General features: G+C 30.2%; 2 protein-coding genes and 1 pseudogene across 2 annotated transcripts; all 3 read left to right on the top strand.

The window, feature by feature from the left end:
• The first annotated feature begins 3,265 nt into the window (after nt 1–3,265).
• LOC126660165 (probable indole-3-acetic acid-amido synthetase GH3.1) lies at nt 3,266–5,530 on the top strand. The gene is made up of 3 exons (XM_050353516.2): nt 3,266–3,598; nt 3,822–3,923; nt 4,067–5,530. The coding sequence occupies exons 1-3, from the start codon at nt 3,303–3,305 to the stop codon at nt 5,430–5,432; spliced, it is 1,764 nt and encodes a 587-aa protein (XP_050209473.1). The 5' UTR covers nt 3,266–3,302; the 3' UTR covers nt 5,433–5,530.
• A 5,329-nt stretch (nt 5,531–10,859) lies between these two features.
• Nucleotides 10,860–16,359, top strand: LOC126660166 (probable indole-3-acetic acid-amido synthetase GH3.1). The gene is made up of 3 exons (XM_050353517.2): nt 10,860–11,258; nt 11,343–11,444; nt 14,866–16,359. Exons 1-3 carry the CDS (start codon nt 10,978–10,980, stop codon nt 16,208–16,210), a joined length of 1,728 nt encoding a protein of 575 aa, XP_050209474.1. The 5' UTR covers nt 10,860–10,977; the 3' UTR covers nt 16,211–16,359.
• A 3,432-nt stretch (nt 16,360–19,791) lies between these two features.
• LOC126660962 (probable indole-3-acetic acid-amido synthetase GH3.1) lies at nt 19,792–22,807 on the top strand (annotated as a pseudogene).
• Nucleotides 22,808–23,873: the final 1,066 nt, after the last annotated feature.

Raw genomic sequence — 23,873 nt, 5'->3', positions numbered from 1 at the left:
GTCTTGTCACATTTAATTTAATGTATTTTTAATATCTGTGAATATGAAAACATAATAAATAAAATATAAAAAGGAATAATTTTTTTAAGAAAACACATGAAGAAATTTTCTACAATTATTAAAATGGAATAGATGAGGGCATTAAATAGTTGAATAGAAGAAAAATTGGATTAGATTGCAAATTAAATGAAAGTTTGAATATATAGATTCAGAAATATACTTAAGTTTAGCTGTCAACCTTTACTCTTTAGTGGGTTTTCTGCTAACACGTTCCCCATGTAAATTTAATGCTGGCGTAGATTTCAATTATCCCAATGATTTAAAAATAAGGGAAAAGATTTGTTTTGCCCCTGATAATTTTGTTGAAATACAGATAAGCCCTTCGTTATATAAATTTAAGTTAAACATACTTTCAAAGTTTTAAAAACAGTGCAATTACGCCTCTCTTTTAAACGGTATTAACTCTCGGTCTCATAAAAGAGGCAACACTAAACCATTTAAAAAACTTTAAAAATATATTTGGACCATATTTATCACGAAAGGTATATTAATTCTCTAGATAAACATTAGAAAAAAAATTACATATTTCACTAAAAAAATTTAATTATTTAATATATTTTTATATTACTTCATATAAAAATTAGTAAAATATTTATTTTTAATAACAATAATTATAAAAATGTAATTTAAAATTTTTAATAATTTTTTATAACATTACTTAATATTTATAACTAAAGAATTAATTTGTACATTTTACAAATTTTATATCAGTTAATAATTATAAGAAATTCTTCCAACTCCTGCATATATAATAGGGAAATTTAGGTATTTACCTAAAAAACAAAAATATTTGCACTTTTTACCTCAACAAGGAAAAGTTACAAAAAATACCTCACCTTTTTTTCATATTTATGTTTTTACTCTCGGAATTAAAATAATTATAATTTTACTCCATTATCATAAAAGCAGCAGTTACATTATCATCTCAGTATCATAATATTTTTTAAAAAATTATTTTTCGTACGTTATCATACTATTATTATTAACTCTGTCATACTATTATCATAACTTATCTTTATAAAAAGCAACAGTTACATTATCATATCGTTATCACCGCAGTGTTATGATAACGATATGATAATATAGTGATACTGATACGATAATCAGACACTGTTTAGCATAATATTATCATAACATTATCATATAGGTACCATAAATATTATCATCTCGGTATCATATGATAATGCTATGATAACGACATGATAATGTTATGATAACAATATGATAATCAAATATTATTTTCTATAAACAATCTTTTTTTCCTGCAATATTATGATAACTACATGATAATACAGTGACACTCATATGATAATCAGAAACTGTTTTTTTATAAAAAAAATATTTTTCTCTGCAGTGTTATGATAATGATATGATAACGTCATAGTGATAACGATATGATAACAAAGAGCTGTTTTCTGCAGAAAATTGTTTTTTCTGCAGAAAATTATTTTCTTTCATCATAAAATTGTTTTTGAACAAAGGATCACTTTACCCCCGAACTTGGCACAAAGTATCAAAAACGTCCAAATTAGCAAAACGGGATCACTTTTACCCTGAACTTGTCAAATTTAGTACAAAAACAGACCGTGATGGTCTGTTCTTGAGAGAACAGACCATACCGGTCTGTTCTCTCAAGAACAGACTTCCGGCGAGGAGGAGGTCCTCCTCGCCGGAAAGTATAAAAAAAATTTTGAATTTTTTTGGATAAAAGTTCAAAAAAGTCCCTAGGTTAATTAGAGTTTAATTGTGATTAATTAGTATATAAGTGTGATTAATTAGAGTAAATTAAGTTTAATTAGAAATCCACTCTCCAATTAAGTGCCACGTCAGCATAAGGGGTGTGTTTGTACCAGTTTTGACAAGTTCAGGGTAAAAGTGATCCGGTTTTCTCAATTTCGACGTTTTTGATACTTTGTGCCAAGTTCAGGGGGTAAAGTGATCCTTTGTTCAATTGTTTTTAATGCAGATTTTCAGATCTTAAACTGAAAAAATTCAAGAACAATAGTTAAAATAAATCGTAATAATCACCACGAGTTAAGAAAAAAAATCGCTAAAATGTGGAAGAACGGCAAATCAACGGCGACGTGAAAACAAAGCGAAGGCGGAGCAACGGCGGATCATTGAAGGAACGACGGCGGCGTGATAAAGAATAAAAAAATAAACGAAGAAGAAGAAAAAATGGAGAAGAAGACAAATGGAGAAGAAGAAGAAGAAGAAGAAGAAGAAGAAAAGAGAGAGAGAGAGAGAGAGAGAGGAGAAAATCTGAGAAAAAAAAGGAAGATACTCATGTTAGAGTAAAAATAAAATGGTTAGAGTAAAAAATAATAAGAAATGAGTATTATTATAATAAAAAAAAAATTAGAGTAAAAAAATAAAAGTGTTAAAAAGATGAGATATTTTCTCTATCTTTTTCTTGTTGAGGTGTAATTTACTATTATTTTAGAAAGGCTTAACCCCTGAAAAAACCCCCACCTTTTAACCCCTTTTCGTTTGCACCCTCACCTTTTAAAATCTATAATTTTACCCAAATTATTACCTTTCATTTTCAATTGCACCTCTAAAAGTATTAAATTGGGCTTTTGTCACTAAAAAAAGTTGAAATCGATACTTTATATTTTAATTCATGTTCTAAATAGTCCTTAATGTTTAAATTTCAACAACAAAGCCATATTTAATGATATTTTTAATTGATTTCTATTTTATATAAACAAATTTAACTTTTAAATTTTAAAAAATATGGTTTTATTGCTGAAATTTAAACATTGGGGACTATTTAGAATATGAATTAAAATATAAATTATCGATTTGAATTTTTTTATAGTGAAAAGGAGCTAATTTAATATTTTTAGGGTACAATTGAAAATGAAAGGTGGGAATTTGAGTAAAATTGGAGATTTTAAAAGGTGAGGGTGCAAACGAAGGGGGGTTGAAAGGTGGGGGTTTTTTCAGGGGATTAGCCTTTTAAAAAATAGAGTGTTTTTCCTAATTTTCTCTATATAATAAGCTTTTTTTTTTGCCCATCCGGTTTTCAGGGCTTCGCCCTAATTAATCCGGATCCGACCCGCGTCGCGCACGAGTCTGCCAGCACGGATTTTCTGCATTCACAAGACTCGAATCCGAGACTTTGCTTAAGTGATACCAAATTAACCGTTTACCACTTGAACCAATCCCCGTTGGTATATATAATAAGCTTCAACAGAGTACTCCCTCATTTCTTCCAACTCCGCAAAACACCAAAAACAATGGCTATAGATAATCCACCATGCGATAGAGATGCAGAAGCTTTACAACTTATTGAAGAAATGACTAGCAATGCCGACTCTATTCAAGAACAGCTTTTGGCTCAAATCTTGGAAGAAAATAAAGAAGTAGAGTATTTTAAAAGATTCAAACTCGACGGAGCTACGGATCGTAAAACGTTTAAGTCGAAGATTCCGGTTATTACTTACGAAGATATTCGATCTGATATTCAACGTATTGCTGATGGAGATCGCTCGACAATTTTGTCCGTTCATCCCATTCTTGAATTCTTTACCAGGTAAATTATTTTGCTGCTAACTAGTATTTTATGAATGAATCTGATCGGTTGGTTCAACCGGTTTTTTTGACTGAAAATGAATGCCAGGTCCGGATTGAAATTTTTTCAAATTCAAATCAAGTACCGTTCATTATTAAATGGATGGTGTAGTCAAAAAAATACAATTTTAATTAAATTGATCTACGCCATTCATCTGTATTAGATTAATTTTTGTATTTGGCAGTTCTGGAACATCTAGTGACGAAAGAAAGTTGATACCGGTAGTTAAAGGAGAGATTGATCGCCGCCTTTCCTGTAGTCGTCTAACATCTGCTGTAATAAACTCGTAAGTAGGCTCTACTAATCTATTCCCTATACGAATTAATTTAAAAATGTTATATTCATTTTAAACCGCGTATAAAATAAATGTAGCTTTTTAAATGGAACGGAGAGAGTACTTTTTTACTTTTATATTTTCCGTTACGACAGGAGCGTGCCTGGATCGGACAAAGGCAAAGGTTTGTATTTCTATTTTGTGAAATCTGAAACAAGAACTGCAGGTGGGCTTGTAGCTCAACCTGCAACATCTTACTACTTAAAAAGTGACAAATTCAAAAAAATTATGTCTGAAGCTAAGGTTTACACTAGTCCCATTGAGTCAATTCTTTGTCCTGACTCGTTCCAAAGCATGTACACTCAGTTACTCTGCGGCCTTTTGGATCGCCATCAAGTGGTCAAGATTGGTGCAGTATTTTCCTCGAGTCTTATCCGTATTATAAAGTTTCTTCAGCTTAATTGGCAAGAATTGGTTCACGATATCATGTCGGGAACACTAAACAAGCGCGTGATTGATCCTTCTATCAGAAACTGTATCGACAAGATCCTGAAACCCGATCCTGAATTTGCTGAGTTAATCCGAGTTGAATGCTCGAAAGAGAATTGGGAAGGCATAATTAAAAGAATTTGGCCTGGTACTAAATATCTCGACGTGATTGTTACCGGAGGAATGGCACAGCATGTTCCCACTCTCGAGTACTATAGTGGCGGTCTGCCTTTAGCTTCCATATGTTATGCCTCGTCGGAGTGTTCTATTGGGATAAATTTAAACCCGTTGTGCAAGCCTTCGGATGTTTCCTATACAATTATACCAAATACGGCCTACTTTGAATTCTTGCCTCATGATTGTGACTCGTCCGGGTTGATTTGTGACTCGCCACCGAAACTCGTCGACCTTGTCGATGTTGAAGTTGGTAAAGAGTATGAGATTGTTGTAACTACTTTTGCAGGTTTATATAGGTACCGAGTTGGTGATATTCTCCGAGTCAGCGGTTTTCATAACTCATCTCCTCAATTTCAATTCATCGGAAGAAAGAATGTCTTACTCGGAATCAATATAAACGAAACCGAGTTACAAATAGCAATCGACAATGCAGCTCAAATCCTGTCCAAATATAATACAAGTGTGGTCGAATACACAACTTATGCCGATACAAAAACAGATCCTAGTCATTATGTGATTTACTTAGAGTTGTTGATCAAAGACTCATCCAGTTCGCTGAGTAACGAGATAATGAGTCAATGTTGCCTTGCAATTGAAGAATCGTTGAACTCAGTATATCGACAAGGTCGGTTTGAATATTATTGGCTAGGTCCACTAGAAATAAGAGTGGTCAAAATTGGAACATTTGAAGAGTTGATGGATTATTCAATATCATCGAGAGGGGCATCAATTAATCAATATAAAGTACCGAGGTGTGTGAATTTGACATCAATGGTAGAGATTCTTGATTCTAATGTTTTATCTGCATATTTTAGTCCTTCTGTACCATATTGGACTCTAGAAAAAAGAAGATAATATGATGCATTGATCAGTGGTATTTAAAGGGTGGGAAAATCAGATACCAATAAGTGCAAATTTTCTATAAATTTGTGAGTATGCTGTATTTTTATTGAGTTCATTGAGTTTATATATATGTTAAAAAAAGTGTGATTTTTAAATTGATTTAAATTAGATAAATCAATTGTATTTTTTTAGAATTGATTTCGTTTACTACAACCTTCGATTATTTAGAGGGCTAAAATTAAAAGAAAAAAACTCAACCTTAACATCCCAGAACCTTTAGTCTACGTTGTAATTGTTCCGATTGCGCCATCTCGTTCTTCTTGTTCATCGTCTCTTTTTTACTCGTTTCTTTTCCAAGAAAAGTTTAAAGTACGTGATTATGTTTTATAATTATCATTATCAAAGTCATTACAATCATTATTTTTAAAACTAAATTGATTGTATGTTCATATTTTTGATACTATTTATCATGGCATTCAACAACGATTCTTCTCAATCTCAAATCGAAATTAATTACGAAATTTTCCGCTTTGTGCTCTTATTGTTTAAGGCGAAGATTACACTTTGTCTTTTTAATCGAAACGACTCGATTGTCAATTTTAACTACCTATTTAGTTTTTTGAAAATTCTTAAAAATGTAAAACCGGACTGGACGAATTAATTAGTTGTTTGAAAATTCTTGGTTTAGTGATTCTGGGTTTTATTTTCAAGAACCAAAGTTGAGTTCTTTGAAATTATCGGAGAAATTCTGCTATTAGAGATTTATTACCAAGCTGCATTTGTAATTTTACAACTTGCCTTCCAGAAAGTTCGGTAGTTGACAGTTAGGAACTCAGCAATTGGCCGTTGTGGAAAAAAAATCAAGTGTTGAATTTTAAATACTGAATATAATAATTGCCGATTCATTTAAACGGATTTTTTTAGTAACTATAATTACTAAAAAATTATTAAATAAACATAATTTTTGGACATTAAATATTGTAAAAAAACTATTAAATATAAACTATTTGTATTTAAAAATTATTAATAATATTATATATCATCATAAATAAAATTAAAAACTTTAGTTGCATTTGTTGAGTTTTCTTATAAATTAGACTTAAATAAACCAAAAACCACCAACTTTCGCGTGTTTTTGGTATTTAACATAATATTTCAATTTTGGCAAAAAAGTATACATGAACTTTTAAAATTTTGCAATTAAGAGCATGTGTGTGTTTCCTTTGAAAAATAATGCAATTTTACATCCAAAATGGCGCCGTTTTAATTTAAAATGGTTTCCTTATACATCCAAAATGGTGTCGGTATTTCTAATTGCAAAATTTTGAAAGTTCGTGTACTTTTTTGCAAAAGTAAAAAATTATATTAAATACCAAAAACACGCGAAAGTTGATGATTTATGGTGTATTTTAGCTTATAAATTATAATAATACTCCTTTTGTATTTAGTAGCAATCCTTATATAGAACATTAATTTTTAAAACTCTAAGAAATCGTTCAAATTTGATTATAAATATTGTGTTTTGCCAATGGGAGTCCAACTAATATTTAATAGTAAAAATATTAAATAAAACTTTATATAAAAAAGAGTAAATAATTTAGAGAGAAAGAGACAGAGCACAAAAAAATCTAAAAGTAAGGGGGATTTGTGAGTTGAAGAAAGCCATGAAAAATATAAAAGGATAGAGATGAAGAGAAATAAGATAAGAACGGAAGTGAAAGGATATAATTTAAAATAAGGGGGAATTGAAAGCGTAGTTTGTAAAGGGAAAAAAAGGTTGAAAAAGGAAATAAAATATAAACGGAATTTTCAAATTATTAAGGCTTAATTGTGTAAAAAATCACAAATTTTAGCGTGTTTTGCAAATTTAACATGAACTTTCAATTTTGGCAAATTAATATACAAACTTTTGATTTTTAGCAATTTTAGCACCGATCAATTTTTTATGAAAAAAATGCTGATGTGTACACCGGAATAACCACTATTCCCGCGTCCACATCAGCATTTTTTTCTATTTTTTTGAAGGAAAATTGATCGGTGCTAAAATTGCAAAAAATCAAAAGTTTGTGTATTAATTTGCCAAAATTGAAAGTTTATGTTAAATTTGCAAAACACGCTAAAATTTATGATTTTTTTACGCCATTAAGCTAATTATTAAAGGCTATAATTGCACAAAAGCTGTTACTTCTACAGTGATTTGCATTCAATTTTATACTATAACTAATAGAACAAAGGTTAAACGCGCCCCTAAACTTGTGTCACGGGGTCATCTAACCCAATTTATACTTTTTATTAGCAAGTAATCCCAAAACTCTTTTTATTCAGGTCAAGTAACCCCATAATTGTATTTTTAAAATGTGTAAAATACAAATCGGAGGTGGATGCAAAAAAATAATTAGATACTTCCCTAATTGTTGCGATATAATTATCCTAATTTTTTTTTTAAAATAAAAATTATGGGGTTATTTGACCAAAAAATGAAGAATTTTGGGGTTAGTTGCTCAAAAAAGTATAAATTGGATTAGATGACCCCGTGTCATAAATTCAGGAGTGCGTTTGACCCTTTGTTCATAACTAATATATAACTCTCGTTTGCTTTGGGAAACATATTTTTTTTGGTAGTTAATAGTTGAAATATTATATATAATTTTTAATTTATTAAATTAAACAATCACAATATTTCAATATAGAATAAAATTGTTAAAATAGTATATAATTTGAAGTAAAAGATATACATGTCATATCGAAAACTAAGATGCAAGTATATAGATATAATCTTTAATTCTTACTTTTGCTGGTTTTTGAAGTGTGAAAGACACTGCATTTGTCCGCGTCACCTATTATTTCGCAAACTATTTAGAATCTAAAACATGAGAAATTTTTAGGTAGACCGAGTCTACCACGTCATCCGTAGACTAAGCCTCTCATAATGCAACACCTCATTAAAATGATGGCAATATCGTAATATCACCATTAAAATTTGGATGCATTTATTTCACAATTTATATATATGTGTAGTCTATGAATATTGTCAGAGTTAGTAACGGGAGAACAATAAGTATAAAAAAAGTTAAGAAATAAAATTTGTTGATCGTTAGATTAAACATATTAACTAGCAATAAAATAGTTATGATTATAATAAAAATAGAAACAATTTCATTTTAAAGTATGCTGTAAAAAATATAAAATGTAGAAGATGAATGATGAAAATTATGAAATGAAAAATAATAAAATTAATATATATACTTAAAAAAAGTAGCCGTTTTATTACCGTTATTTTAAAAAAAATTCTTTTTAATACTATTAGAAAAAACTATAGTGCCAATGTTTAAACAAAAATTCAAATATAACTTTATGTTATACCTTATTTGATGTATTCTAATGGAAAATTTTCAAAGGATAATATTATAGCTTACAAAAAGTTTGATTAATAATTAAAAAAATAAAAATATTAAATTCATATTTTGTATACAATATAACATATAATAAAGTCTTTTCTAAAAGTACAAAATATGGAGTGGAGTGATAATGACATAAATTTATGAGTACGAAATTCGTGCTATAACCCATATATTGTTTTGACTGCCATAGATTATTGTATTGACTGAATATCGATCCAGACGAAAACTATAACGTTCTTTATTGTCTTGACTAACATAGATTTTTTTAAAAAATTGGTAGAGTGGAGATGGGATGGAAAAATTGGCGAACTAAAAAATAATTTATTGGAATAATTACTCTTAACCACTAACGTTTAAGCCTGTTTATCGACACAAATGCACTTACATGCATAATGGTTAACAAATTTTAAAATGTATAAACTATGCGTGTATTGGTGGAGAAATATGCGAAAAATAAGTTTATGAGAACAGAGACAGTATGTTAAAAAATTGAAATAGTTAAAAAAAAATAACTGCAATTCGCAGAGTTGTGTGATACACACTGAAAAACTGACCAATTTATATTTTAAATGGGAAGATATTATGAGGTGTAAAGGCAAGCACTTTGTTTTTATCTCAGAAAATGGGAAAGGAAAAGGTTATGCCAAAAAGGACAGTTAATGTTAGACAACGTAATTCTTGATATACGGTGGGTAAAGTTAAATTTCAGTTCTCCAATTACAGGTTAGCCTATAAGTTTAGAGATATAGAGGACGACTACTTTTATTATCGTCTTGTGATACAACAAGACTTGTGCACATTAATATTGGGGAAATTTTAATATACACCATTATAACAATAGTTCACAGTAATTGAGAAAAACTATTGAAGCAAGTGGCCTTTTAAAAAATTCAATTTATTTTTTTGTATTGTTAAAGTGTGTTATTCTAGATGAAGAAAAGATTTGGCAATTAAAGAAAATATGGATCCTCCTGTGTAAGAATGGCTGAATACATAGTTTGACCCCTGAACTTGTACCCTTTTACCTATCTAACCTCCAAACTTAACGTCTCACCTATCGAACTCCTGAACTTGTTAAATAACCCGATTTGACCCCCGAACTTGATAAATACGTAAACATTTAACCCCTCCGTATACAATTTCTTTTAGAACGTTTCAAGTGACAGGTGGACACAAAGGGTTCAATACTTACATATTTATCAAGTTCAGGGGTTAAATCGGATTATTTAACAACTTCAGAGGTTCGATAGGTGAGACGTTAAGTTTAGGGGTTAGATGGGTAAAAGGGTACAAGTTCAGGGGTCAAACTATGTATTAAGCCGTGTAAGAATTGCTAATAATGTATGTGAGATGGGACATGAGAGTTGAAAATATTTATGAAATTACAATGACTCATGTATGGTAAGTGAAAACTTGGCCCTAATATAAATATATGCATCTGGACACTATGGATTAATAATGATCAAATAAATAAATTATAAAAACTTACAGGCACAATTTACACATTTAATCTGTAACCACAAGGTTTACAATGCACTGTATAATGTACATGGTTTTCAACTTCAGTTTTAGAATATAGTATATAGATAGTAGATAATAGATAGTACTCTCTCCAATCCATAATCTTTGTCGCATTTGTTCATTTTACATAAATTAAAAAACTAATAAATATATTTTGATTTGTATATACTTTTATTAAATCGTCCATATTAGTTACCATTAGTTTTATGTTTGACTAGTTCTTTTAACCTTATTAAATTATTTAATGTTAGAGATAAATTTAGAAAAATAGTTATTAATGTTTTTTTGAAATTCTAATATGACAAATATTATAGATAAAAAAAAATTAAATGCGATAAATATTTTGGAACGGAGGGAGTATAAAAAAACATACTTTAAATATGTTATAATGCAAGTCAATTTTGTTTATTAAAATTCAGAAGATCTATGTGTGAATTGGGATCAATGGAGTCAAGTTTGGCTGCGGATTAGCTGGCAGTTTTTAGCATCTTTATGTTAGTGCTTAGTATTTGGCATAAATATCCACAATCCGATTAATCAATTATTACTCCTAAGGTCCCTATACTAAACAGATTTTTTCTTAAACACTTTGGTTTTTTTCCTGCAGAATCTGTTTCTCAACTAATCTTGTAATAATGTCTGCAAAGAAATACGCAGAAACTCTACAGCTTATAGAAGAACTGACTACAAATGCCGACTCTATTCAACAAAAGGTGTTGGCTGAAATCCTGGAACAAAACAAAGGAGTAGAGTACTTGAAAAGGTTCGAACTCGACGGAGCTACGGACCGTGAGACGTTTAAGTCGAAGATTCCGATTATCACGTATGAGGATATTCGATCCGACATTCAACGTATAGCGGATGGCGATCGTTCGCCAATTTTATCGGCTCATCCCGTTATTGGATTCTTCACTAGGTAATAATTAAATATAATTAGTTGTTGATCAAGTTATTTCTTTAACTCATTCATATGTCTTAAATTCATTTTTCTATTGGGCAGTTCTGGAACTTCAAGTGAGGAACGTAAGTTGATACCGGTAATTGAAGGAGAGACTGAACGTCGCCGTTCAGTTAGACTTTTGAAGCCTGCTGTAATGAACTTGTAAGTGGTTCCTATTAATCTAATGGACGATTGGTTCACTGCAGAGCTAGAATTTTCACTCAGGACAAGGAATTTAATTTGGCTAAATAATATGTGGATTTTTTTTTATATAATTTTCTACGTCGTTTGGTCTAAACATAATCTCCAATCATTTAAAATTAAAAATGTTATTGCTTAAATTTATTTAAATAATTTACCAAATTTTAATTCATTAATTTATGAAAAATATGTTTAAAATAAAATCTTAAAAATTTATAAATAAAAGCACTGTAAAAGATATAAACTATAAATTTTAAATATGAAGTTAAGATAAAAACATAAAATATTTTTATTAAAAATAAGTGCTAGTTCTTCGGTATAATTTATATATCTTTTTCAAAAATAAGTGCTAGTTTTTCAAAAATTTAAATATTTAATCATAATCTTCATAATATATATATATATATATATATATATATATATATATATATATATATAAGTGTTATTTTTTTTAAAGAAAATAATCCATTAAATATTGACTCATTAATTCATTGAAAAAATTGACTCATTAACTTATAAAAAAGTGTGTTAATAAATAAAGTGTGAAGGGGCAAATTTGGCTCTTGAGGGTCATGTTTTTTTTTTTTTTTTGCTAAATGAAAGACCAAATGGGTCGTTTAGCCCTTCACATTTAAAAAAACAAAATAACTGGACCGAACGATAAATTTGAAAAAAAAAGAACTTTATTTTGTTTGTAGGCCATAATTGGTTCATGAAATAGAATAGTTATTCTATAAAGAATGAAATATCCATTCTTTAGTTTTTAAGAGGAGTGTTTATTTCACAAAATCATGAAATAGCAATTCTTTAAAATACCTATTCCATGAATCAAATCAAAAAATTGTCATTCTGTACGGAATAGCTATTTCATTATGCACCTATCCCATGAACCAAATATGACTTTAAAAGAGATCTGCTGCTGCAACACAACATCAACAAATCAAAAAGGGCTAAGCCCTTGCTTAGAAGGGGCGGCCCAGCCACCTCAATAGCCTCTAAACATTCGTCCGTCGGAGCAAGGGGCTCTCGTCCGGGCTCGACCCCCTAGCTTCGCCCCTAGATTGGTTTAAGGGTAGGAGATGAGAATAACTATAATTGTTTTTCTAATGTTGTTTGTTTTAATAAAGGCTAATCACCTGTAAAACTACCGACCTTTCAATTTTTTTTCAATAACACCCTCATCTTGTAAAAACCTCAATAGCACCCTATTTTGTAATTTTACGTTTCAATAGCACCCTACAGTATTAAATTGAACTCTTTTCATTTGGATAAAATTCAAAATAAATCCTTTATATTTACCACATATTCTAAATAATATTTAATGTTATATATACTATAAAAACACTCTCTTTTCTACATTTAAAGATTAATAATAAAAAAAATTATCTATTTAAAATAATTAAAAAAAAAATTATTTGAGGAAGAACAGTGTTCTTGAGGAAGAACACTGTTCTTCCTCGTTCTTGAGGAAGAACAAGCTGTTCTTCCTCAAGAACTGCTGTTCTTGAGGAAGAACAGCAGTTCTTCCTCGTTCTTGAGGAAGAACCTGTTCTTCCTCAAGAACTGTTCTTGAGGAAGAACAACAGTTCTTCCTCAAGAACTCAGTACGGATCTCGTCCTCCCATGGAGGACGAGATCTGTACTCGTCCTTCCATGGGAGGACGAGATCTGTTCGTCCTCCCATGGGAGGACGAGAAGAGTTCGTCCTCCCATGGAGGACGAACAGATCTGTTCGTCCTCCCATGGGAGGACGAGAACAGTTCGTCCTCCATGGGAGGACGAGAACAGTTCGTCCTCCATGGGAGGACGAGCTCGTCCTCCCATGGAGGACGATGGAGGAGAAGCGGCGGGGTGAGGAAGATGCCGGAAAAAATGTAGGGGAGAAAAGTTTAATATTTTTTTAATTTTTTATTTTAAATTGTTGGAGAAGAGGGTTTATTTTGATGTATTTTAAGTTAAGGCATTTATTTGTATTTGTTCAATTAGAAAAAGGTATAAACTGATCCTTTCATTTAGTTATTTTACAAAATTTAATCCTTATAATAATAAAATCATCTATTTTTTTAAATTTAGGGTGCTATTGAAATGTAAAATTGCGAAATAGAGTGCTATTGACGTTTTTACAAGATGAGGGTGTTATTGAAAAAAAATTGAAAGGTCGGTAGTTTTACAGGTGATTAGCTTTTAATAAATTAGTATAGGAACATAAATTGAAGTGTACAAAACCGAACTAAATTTTATCCGGTTTGCTTATATAGAAAAAATTGATTCTTTTACTTTGGTCCGTCTAGACTTATTTATTTTAGTTAAATATTCAATAAATCAAACTGAAATAATTAAACTGGAAATTTGATCCAACTGATGAGTCTTGTTTGGTATGAAAAATTTAAGTCCTTAAAATTTTAGTTCGTTTTGACTCAATTTTGAAAAAATAAAAATATTGTTTTGGTCCGGTTTGATTTTATTTGATGTTACATAAAACTGATTTTTCTGCTAGGTCAAGTCTTAGAAATAATTTTTTCAGTTAAGTTTTAATATAAACTTAACTAAAATAATCGACCAGACCAAAAATTCAACTGACTTGAGGGATTCAGTTTGATTTGGAAATTTATATTCTTAAAAAAAATCGGCATAGTTTGAAAAGAATAAAATATTTAAGTTTAGTTTGATATTTCTAAAACATAATTTTTTTGGTTCAACTTGATTTTGGACATCAATATTTTTTTAATTATGTTTTAATATAAACCTTACCAAAATGAAACAAAAAAACAGACCTAAACGAACGGTCTAAAAAAATCTAAATCCCTAAAGTTTAGGTTCATTTTTGAAAAAAAACAAATTTTTTGATTTAGTTCGGTTTGAACCTCATGTACACTTGTACAAGTAAGAATTAATTTTTTTAATTTTTTTAATAATACTAACATTAAATAATTAATTTAAAAATAAAAAAATATTGTTGTTTTTTAATATTTTAAAAATAAATTTTTTAAAATGAAATTTTAAAAATTATATGTTCTTTATTTACTAATAAAACTATTTAGTTGAATTTTGATTTGATTTTCATATAGAAATAAAAAGTTCATTTCCATGAAAAAAACAGAGAATGAGTGATTTACGTTGAGCGGATAATGACATTCCTATTTCTAAATGTATTTTGATAAAATAAAAACAAATAGTATAAATTATTCATTTTCATTTGGCTAAAGGTATAAAAAAACATACACCTTTTAGTCCATTTTCGTTTGCACCTTAATATTATAAAATCACTGATTTTATTAAAATCCATACCTTTCATTTTCAATAAACTTTAATATATATACAAAAGAAATAAACTTTTTCAACCACTTGTTTGAAACTCAAATTTGATTTTTGTGCTCAACAGATTTGTGCCTGAACCGGACAAAGGCAAAGGCTTATACTTCTATTTTGTAAAATCTGAAACAAGAACTGCAGGTGGGCTTGTAGCTCAACCTGCAACATCTCACTACTTCAAAAGTGACAAATTCAAGAGAGTTATGTCCGAAGCTAAGGTATTCACTAGCCCCATTGAATCAATCCTTTGTCCTGACTTGTTCCAAAGCATGTACACTCAGTTACTCTGCGGCCTTTTGGATCGGCATCAAGTGGTCAAGATTGGTGCATTATTTTCCTCCATTCTTATTCGAATAATGAAGTTTCTTCAGCTTAATTGGCAAGAATTGGCTCATGATATCATGTCAGGAACGTTAAACAAGCGCGTGACTGATCCTTCTATCAGAAACTGCATCGCCAAGATCCTGAAACCCGACCCTGAATTGGCCGAGTTCATTAGGTTTGTATGTTCGAATGAGAATTGGGAAGGAATAATTAAAAGAATTTGGCCTAATACTAATTATCTCGACTTGATCATTACCGGAGGAATGGCTCAGCATATTCCTACTCTTGATTACTATAGCGGTGGTCTGCCTTTAGCTTCGACTCTTTATGGATGTTCAGAGTGTTCTTTTGGGATAAATTTAAACCCGTTATGCAAGCCGTCTGATATTTCCTATACAATCATACCCAACACGACCTACTTCGAATTCTTGCCTCATAATTGTGACTCGCCCGGGTTAGCTTGTGACTCGCCACCTAGACTTGTGGACCTTGTCGATGTTGAAGTTGGTAAAGAGTATGAGATTGTTGTAACTACCTTTACAGGTTTATATAGGTACCGAGTTGGTGATGTTCTTCGAGTCAGCGGATTTCATAACTCGACTCCTCAATTTCAGTTCATCGGAAGAAAAAACGTCCTACTTGGTATCGATATAAATGAAACCGAATTACAAAAAGCAATTGGAAATGCAGCCCAAATCCTGTCCAAATGTAATACAAGTGTGGTTGAATATACAACTTTTGCTGACACGAAAACAGATCCCGGTCATTATGTGATTTACTTGGAATTGTTGAGTAAAGAGTCGGCTAATTCTCCGAGTGACGAGATATTGAGTCAATGTTGCCTTGCTATTGAAGAATCGCTGAACTCAACGTATCGACTAGCTCGGTTTGAGTACTATTGGATAGGTCCGCTAGAAATAAGAGTGGTGAAAATTGGAACATTTGAAGAGTTGATGGATTATGCAATATCATCAAGAGGGGCATCAATGAATCAATATAAAGTACCGAGGTGTGTGAATTTAATATCAATGATAGAGATTCTTGATTCTAAAGTATTATCTGTACATTTTAGTCCTTCTGTGCCACATTAGACACTAGAAAAAAGAAGATGATATGATGTACTCCACTAAAAAGAATAAAAAAATTCAGATACCATGAGTGTAAAATTTCTATAATCTTATGAGTATCTTGTATTTTTATTGAGTTTAAATGTGTTAAAGAAGTGTGCCTTTAAAATTTATTTAAATTAGATAAAGTTATTGTTATCTCTTTCTAAATTCTTGTGAAATTTATGATGGATAATTATATTGGACTTTATTTTCAAACAAATTATAGTTCTATAATACTGAACTTGTTTAACAATTTTGTAAAAGTGGATAAATATTGAAAATATATAAATATAATAAATATTGTAAACTTTTTTTAGAAAAGTTAAATTATTTTATTAATAAATTAAGGTTAAGGTTGATAATCAAAATTTTATATTGAGTACGAATATATTATCCCTTAATTAGTTTGAGATCTTAACTTTAAATTATACAGCTAATTTGGTTTAAAAAATAAATAATTTATTTTTATAAAATTTAGCGTTAATAACATATAAAATCATGACTTTTGCACCAAGTTTCAAAAATAACATTACCTTTAAAACGTGTCAATTATAGACACCACCTTTCATTTTTTTTTTCAATTTCATCATGGGCACATTTTGCTGACTTGGACAGCCGATGGGTCTGCCACGTGTCATGTCACGTCAGCAAAAATGTCATTAAAAATCGCCGATGTTATTTTTGAAAAAAAAATGAAAGGTGGTGTCTATAATTGACACATTTTAATGGTTATGTTATTTTTGAAACTTGGCGCAAAGGTCATGATTTTATATGTAATTAACCCTAAAATTTAACATAACTTATTTAAAAATAAAAGTTTTTTTTTTTATTTTTTTTATTTTTGTCATGCATGGCTCCTACACTTGTTTAAGCCTACCAAAACCTGAAGATCTGAAGTTGAAAATTTGAAGATTTGAATATATATACATATATTTAATTTATTGAGCTCTTATAACATAGTACATAATTATTAACGCTATTGAAAAATGTGAAGTTTTTGATTCCACTCTCACTATTATGAATAAAATAATTCCATTCATTCAATATCTGACTAGATACCATTTCGAGTTTTGTGTAAACTTAAAATAATTAGCCATTTTTTGTATCAAAATAAAATAAAATAAAGCTTCCATGTTTTCACCAGCCTGCAATCTTGCTCTAAACTGCAAACAAAAATGCTGCATGGCGTCGACATACGAGATTTGCAGCGGATTAACTGCCATATTTTGCGAGCTTTTCAGAAATTATTAGTTATCTTTAGGGCTTATAATTTAGTATATCACAATGTTATAAATGCATCATATTATTATTAAAAAATGATGTATTTTTTCTATTCGAATATTTTTTCTATTCGAATATTGAAACACATTTAATTAATTGTGATAAAATATCAAATTCAAACACTAAGTGTTTTTTAACACATGTATCAAATTGTCTAATTAACTTATAAAAACGATTATCGTTGTGTACATGAAATACTCATATAACCCACTTGTTTAAAAAAAAATTATGTTAAAAAATATATTTATGAATAACATGTGTGAACTTGTTGAATATAAAACATAAATTTTGATAGAATAGGAAAGGGAAACAAAAAGACTTCCTAAACAAGTCCTTGTATACAACAAACAACGATTAATAAGCTACATGTGTTACATGGGTATATTTAGATGATACTATATAATGAAGGCTTAATTGTATGTTAAATCACTAATTTTAATATGTTGTGCATATTTAACATAAATTTTTAATTTTGACAATTTAAACATAAACTTTCACTTTTTTATAATTAAAACACTGGTTGAATTTTCGACTGCAAACTGCTTATGTGGACATCGGAGCATTGCCACATGGGAACGATCATCACCACCTAATAAACGCACCATTTTGACTAAATTGCACGAAAAAACACCAACTTTAACGTTTTTTTATGAACTTTTAATTTTGACAAATCGGACATAAAAGTTCCTATATTTGCAATTCAAGACACCAATTGTCTCTTTTTACGTGCTTTTTATTCATTTATTTAATTTTTTTATAAACCTTTTTATTTATAAGGATTATATTTAATTATTCAATAAAATTGCATAACTGTTTTAACATAATAAGAATCAAATTATTAATTTTATAATTTAGCAAAAACGGTGCGTTTTTTGGGTGGCGAAGACCGTTCCCACGTGGCATACTCGATGTACACATAAGCAGCTTGCAGTTGGAAATTCAACCGATGTTCTAATTGCAAAAAAGAAAGTTTATATCCGAAATTGCCAAAATTAAAAATTTATGTTAAATATGCAAAAAACGCTAAATTTGGTGATTTTTCGTGCAATTAAGCCAAAACAGTGCGTTTATTGGGTGGCGAAGACCGTTCCCACGTGGCATGCTCCGATGTCCACATAAGCAGCTTGCAGTCGAAAATTCAGCCAGTGTTTTTATTACAAAAAAGTGAAAGTTCATTTCTGATATAGCCAAAATTAAAAATTTATGTTAAGTATGCAAAATACGCTAAGTTGATGATTTTTCGTACCATTAAGACGTATGTCGTTTTTTAGCGAAATAGTTTCGTAATTGGCCGAGTTCATTATTTTGGAAATTCAGACGGCTATCGTTTTCTAGCGAAATAGTTTCGTAATTTAGTTTTTATTTTTGAACGCTTGTTCTATTTGGGGTATTAAACTTGTGAGGGTACCGAACTATATGAGAGTTCCAAAATGGGTACTGAACTTTCTTTTGTTACAAAATGGGTTCCGAACTATATGAAAAGCTATAAAATGGGTACTCTCAGCCACGTGTTCTTCACTGATTGGACGAAGGAAGAAGCCATGTCAGCAACAAATAACCGAGAGTACCCATTTTATAACGTTTTGCATAGTTCAATATCCATTTTATAACAAAAAAATAATTCAATACCTATTTTAAAACTTTTAAATAGTTCATTACCCACCCAAATTTAATACCCTTCTATTTGTCACGTCATGTTGAGTGGTTTTCGCCTTTTTCCGAGTGCCTACACCGTGTATTTGTTTCAGATTTGAGCTCTTAATAACATATTGATCATTGTCAAAATGAAAAGTATGGGCAAGCTCTCATCATCATACTTTTCAAATGCCACGAACAATCGCCACGAACTACCTCATTTATAGTCAAAGGTTCAGGTGTTCAAAGTAATCACCTCTTCACAAATTTAGCAGTCCCCGCTGAATAAAAATGCACTCAAATTCACAAAATTACTACTACTTTAATCACCATTTATTACGTCAAAACATTAGGTGTTAGCACGAAAAAAATTATTATATAAACTTAATCTACCATGTCATCTGTCGACTAATCTAATCGTAATATAACACGTTATTAAAATAATAGTATTATTGTAATTTTATTTGTTATTTTCTACATTTTTTAATATTAATATTACAATAATGTCATCATTTTAATGACGTATTATAATATAATTGTCTTAGTATATGGATGAGTGGCAGGCTAAGTCTAACTAATAATTTCTCGTGTTTCACCATATATAAAACCCGCCCTGTTCTTCTTCTTCTTACTCAAAATCACTTCTCCAACTATTCTCTCTTACAATGGCTACTCGTAATACTCTCTCTGCAGCCTCCATGAATGACACTGAAATTGTTCAGTTTATAGAAGAAGTCACTAAAAATGCGGGTTCAGTTCAGAAAGAAGTGTTAGCTGAAATTCTGAGCTTGAACAAAGATGTTGAGTACCTGAGAAGGTTTAAACTCGACGGAGCTACGGATTCCGAGACGTTTAAATCGAAAATTCCAGTTATTTCCTATCAGGATATTCAGTCCGACATTGAACGTGTCGCCGGTGGAGATTTTTCCGCTATTTTGTGCGCTCAGCCGATTTCTGAATTTTACATGAGGTAAATTCGAGTTTGAGATATAGCTCGGATAGTATAAGCGTTTGACAGTAATCTGTCAAGTCGTGAGTTTTATTAATTCCATAAGTGCACTCTCTTTCTAATTATATAGTATAAAAAAAATTAATATGCTGCTGGTTTCATTTTATTACTGTGATTCAGAAATTTTTGAATTTGAATTTTATGTTTGGTAGTTCTGGAACATCGAGTAATGAGAGGAAGTTGATACCGGTAACTAACGAAGAGATGGATCGTCGCCATGTATTTTGGGGTGTGCTTATACCTGCAATAATGAACTCGTAAGTTAATTTGTTAATTTCTATAATGACAAATTGGATTTTTATATTCATATTTTTAGCAATTTTATTAATTATATTTCTAAAATATAATTTGGACATTATGATTTGTTCATTTTGCGAATTCGGACAAATAGATCCACACACCAAATTACACTTACTTTTGGAATTTAATTTTATAAGTTTTTGATTCCATAAACGAATATTTTACATAATTGATCTTTAATTTCAGTTTAAAACGAATTAATTAGCTAGGTTTAAAAAAAATTATGTTCCCAAAAATAGGTTCCAATTGAGGGTTGAATATATTTGTCACAATTTTTGAAATTGACGGACTAAAAAAATCCAAACTACATATTCAGAATTTATTTGTTAAAATAGTCAAAATTATGAATATAAAAAGCATTTAAATTCTATAAATGATTGTATTGCTCCATATAAACTGTATTGATGGCAGTTTTATAGTTCAATCGGACAATACATATATAATTTTCTAGAACAAGTTCACATGCATGAAATAAAATTCTAATAGAAATAAATTGAAAAATTAATAAACGGATCATATTGTAGATATTAAATGAAGAATCACACAGTTTTACGGTTCAAGTAGTTAAATAGTTTTTGGTTTTTGTAGGATTTTTCATTTCAAAGAGGTTGTTGTATTTCCGATTTTTAGATAAATTCAACGAGACTGATTTTTTATTCATGGTCGAGCTTAATCTCTAATTTTATTTTATATTAATATAATATTTTTGGATTTAATTTGACTCAATTTAAATATCAAACATTATAGTATATATTATGATGATGAATTTAAATGTGTTTTGCTATATGACAGGACTGTTCCAGGATTAGACAAAGGAAGAGCTTTGAACTTTTATTTTGTGAAAACTGAGACGAAAACACCAGGCGGACTCGTAGCTCAACCTGCAACATCTAGCTACTACAAAAGTGATAATTTCAAGTCTGGTCTATATGATCCAAAAGTCGACACTAGTCCGATTGAATCCGTTCTTTGTCCGGACTCTTTCCAAAGCATGTATACTCAGATACTCTGCGGGATTTTGGATCGTCATCAAGTCCTTCGGATTGGTGCACTCTTTGCCTCTACTCTTGTTCGTGTCATCAGCTTTTTCCAACTTAACTGGCAGCAACTAGCTGATGATATAATGTCAGGAACATTAAACAAGGGCGTAACCGATCCTTCTATCAGATTATGCATCGACGAGATCCTGAAACCTGATCCTGAGCTTGCTGAGTTTATCAGAGTTGAATGCTCGAAACAGAGTTGGGAAGGAATTATTGCTAGAATTTGGCCTAATACGAAATATCTCGACGTGATCATTTCCGGAGGCATGGCTCAGCATATTCCGGATCTTGATTATTATAGCGGTGGATTGCCCTTAGCTTCTACTATATATGGTTCATCGGAATCTATGTTTGGGATAAACTTGAATCCAATTTGCAAACCATCAGATGTTTCCTACACAATCATGCCAAACATGGCCTACTTCGAATTCTTGCCTCAGGATCCTGAATCATCTGGGTTGGCTCGTGACTCGCCACTTAAACTCGTTGACCTTGTGGATGTTGAAGTTGGTAAAGAGTATGAGATTATTGTAACTACATATGCAGGTTTTTATAGGTACCGAATTGGAGACATTTTGCTAGTGACCGGGTTCCATAACTCGTCTCCTCAATTCCGTTATGTAGGAAGGAAGAACGTCCTGCTTGGTATCGATATAAACGACACTGAGTTACACAACGCAATAAAGAATGCAACTCAGCTCTTGTTCGACTTCAAAACAAAAGTAGTTGAATACACAACTCGTGCTGATACAAAGACAAATCCCGGTCATTTCGTGATCTACTGGGAGCTATCGACGAAAGACGACCAATCTAAGCTGCCTACTGACGAGGTATTGAGTCGTTGCTGCCTTGCAATTGAAGAATCGCTGAACTCAATGTATCGACTAGCTCGGTTTGAGTACTATTGGATAGGTCCGCTAGAAATAAGAGTGGTCGATAACGGAACATTTGAAGCGTTGATGGATTATGCAGTATCTTCAAGAGGGGCATCAATGAATCAATATAAAGTACCGAGGTGTGTAAACCTGCCGGATATGATAGAGATTCTTGATTCTAAAGTTTTATCTGCACATTTTAGTCCAATTTTGTGCCACATTGGACCGTAGAAAGAACAAGGTGACTCTGATGATACATTTGCAGTATATCTCTATGCTACTAAGATGAAATAATTAAAATATATTACTATAAAAGAATAATCGAAAATAATTAGTGACCGACGGTTAGAGGCGGTCGCCCAATTTCACACTGTGAATGTTGGAAATTTCAACTAGTACTGTTTAATTATTTCAATAAATAAATCTTTACCATCTACTTGAATTGGAATTATTATATTTCTCTCGTAATTTGATTTACAAAATATTAGCTGATAATATGGAAATAACGTTGCTTATCTTAGCACATTATAATGAGAACAATCAAACATAGGTTTTCATATGCTTTTGCTTTAGCATATATAATGATTGCTTTTAAATAAACTAGTTTCGCATTACGTGCTATGCACGTGGCTCGTAACGTAACTCGTCAATGAACATATTAGTAAATTAATTATAGTTATATCAATTTTTTATTTAAAATTAATATTAAATTAATTAAGAATTTTTATAAAAGTAAATATAATATATTCGGTTATTAATTTTTTTTCATACTGAATTTATTCTTCTTTTGATTTTATAATAACCATAAATAAATAATTAACTTAATTTAATTAATAATATCTTTAAAAATAATAAGATAGAAATTTAAATAATAATATATTGACCAAATAGAGTATTTTAATTTTTTAGTTCTATCAAACTAAAAGATAGGTATTCCTACTAATTTGGAGACAATTTAGTTATTTTTTGCATATTAAAAACTAAATTGAAGATAATTTAGCTACCTATTCTAATTAGGACTTTAATTACAATAGTGATTAATTAAATAACTTATTAGTTAATGACTATAAAACCTTTATTTAGTAGTAAACTGAAAAGGATTATTCAGTAAATTTGCATGTCCCCCCCCCATCCGTGCTTTTATATATCCGTGCTTTTATATATAGTATAGATGAAGGAAGGTATTGATTAACTTATACATCAAATACTTGATTTTTGAGTCATTAACTCAATTGTAAAATTAAATTTAGATCACAATTCCATAAAATTCTTTTTCTAAATCAACAACATAATTTAGATTCACCATACTATCAGTATAAAACTTAATAATTTCTTTTTTCTTTCCATCTAAATTTTTCTTGTTCACTTTATAAAATGATAAACTACAACATATGTTACTTTTGCCAACGAGTTGTGGCTCGAATGGTATAAGCATAACAAACTGTCAAAATTATTGATTCAATTCTCACAAGCGCTCCCCCTTTTCAATTATCAAAAAAAAA

This window comes from Mercurialis annua, linkage group LG8 (genome assembly GCF_937616625.2).
Source record: "Mercurialis annua linkage group LG8, ddMerAnnu1.2, whole genome shotgun sequence".
Taxonomy (NCBI): domain Eukaryota; kingdom Viridiplantae; phylum Streptophyta; class Magnoliopsida; order Malpighiales; family Euphorbiaceae; genus Mercurialis; species Mercurialis annua.
The sequence above is the reverse complement of the archived record's forward strand: the minus strand, read 5'-3'. Positions and strand labels throughout refer to the sequence as shown.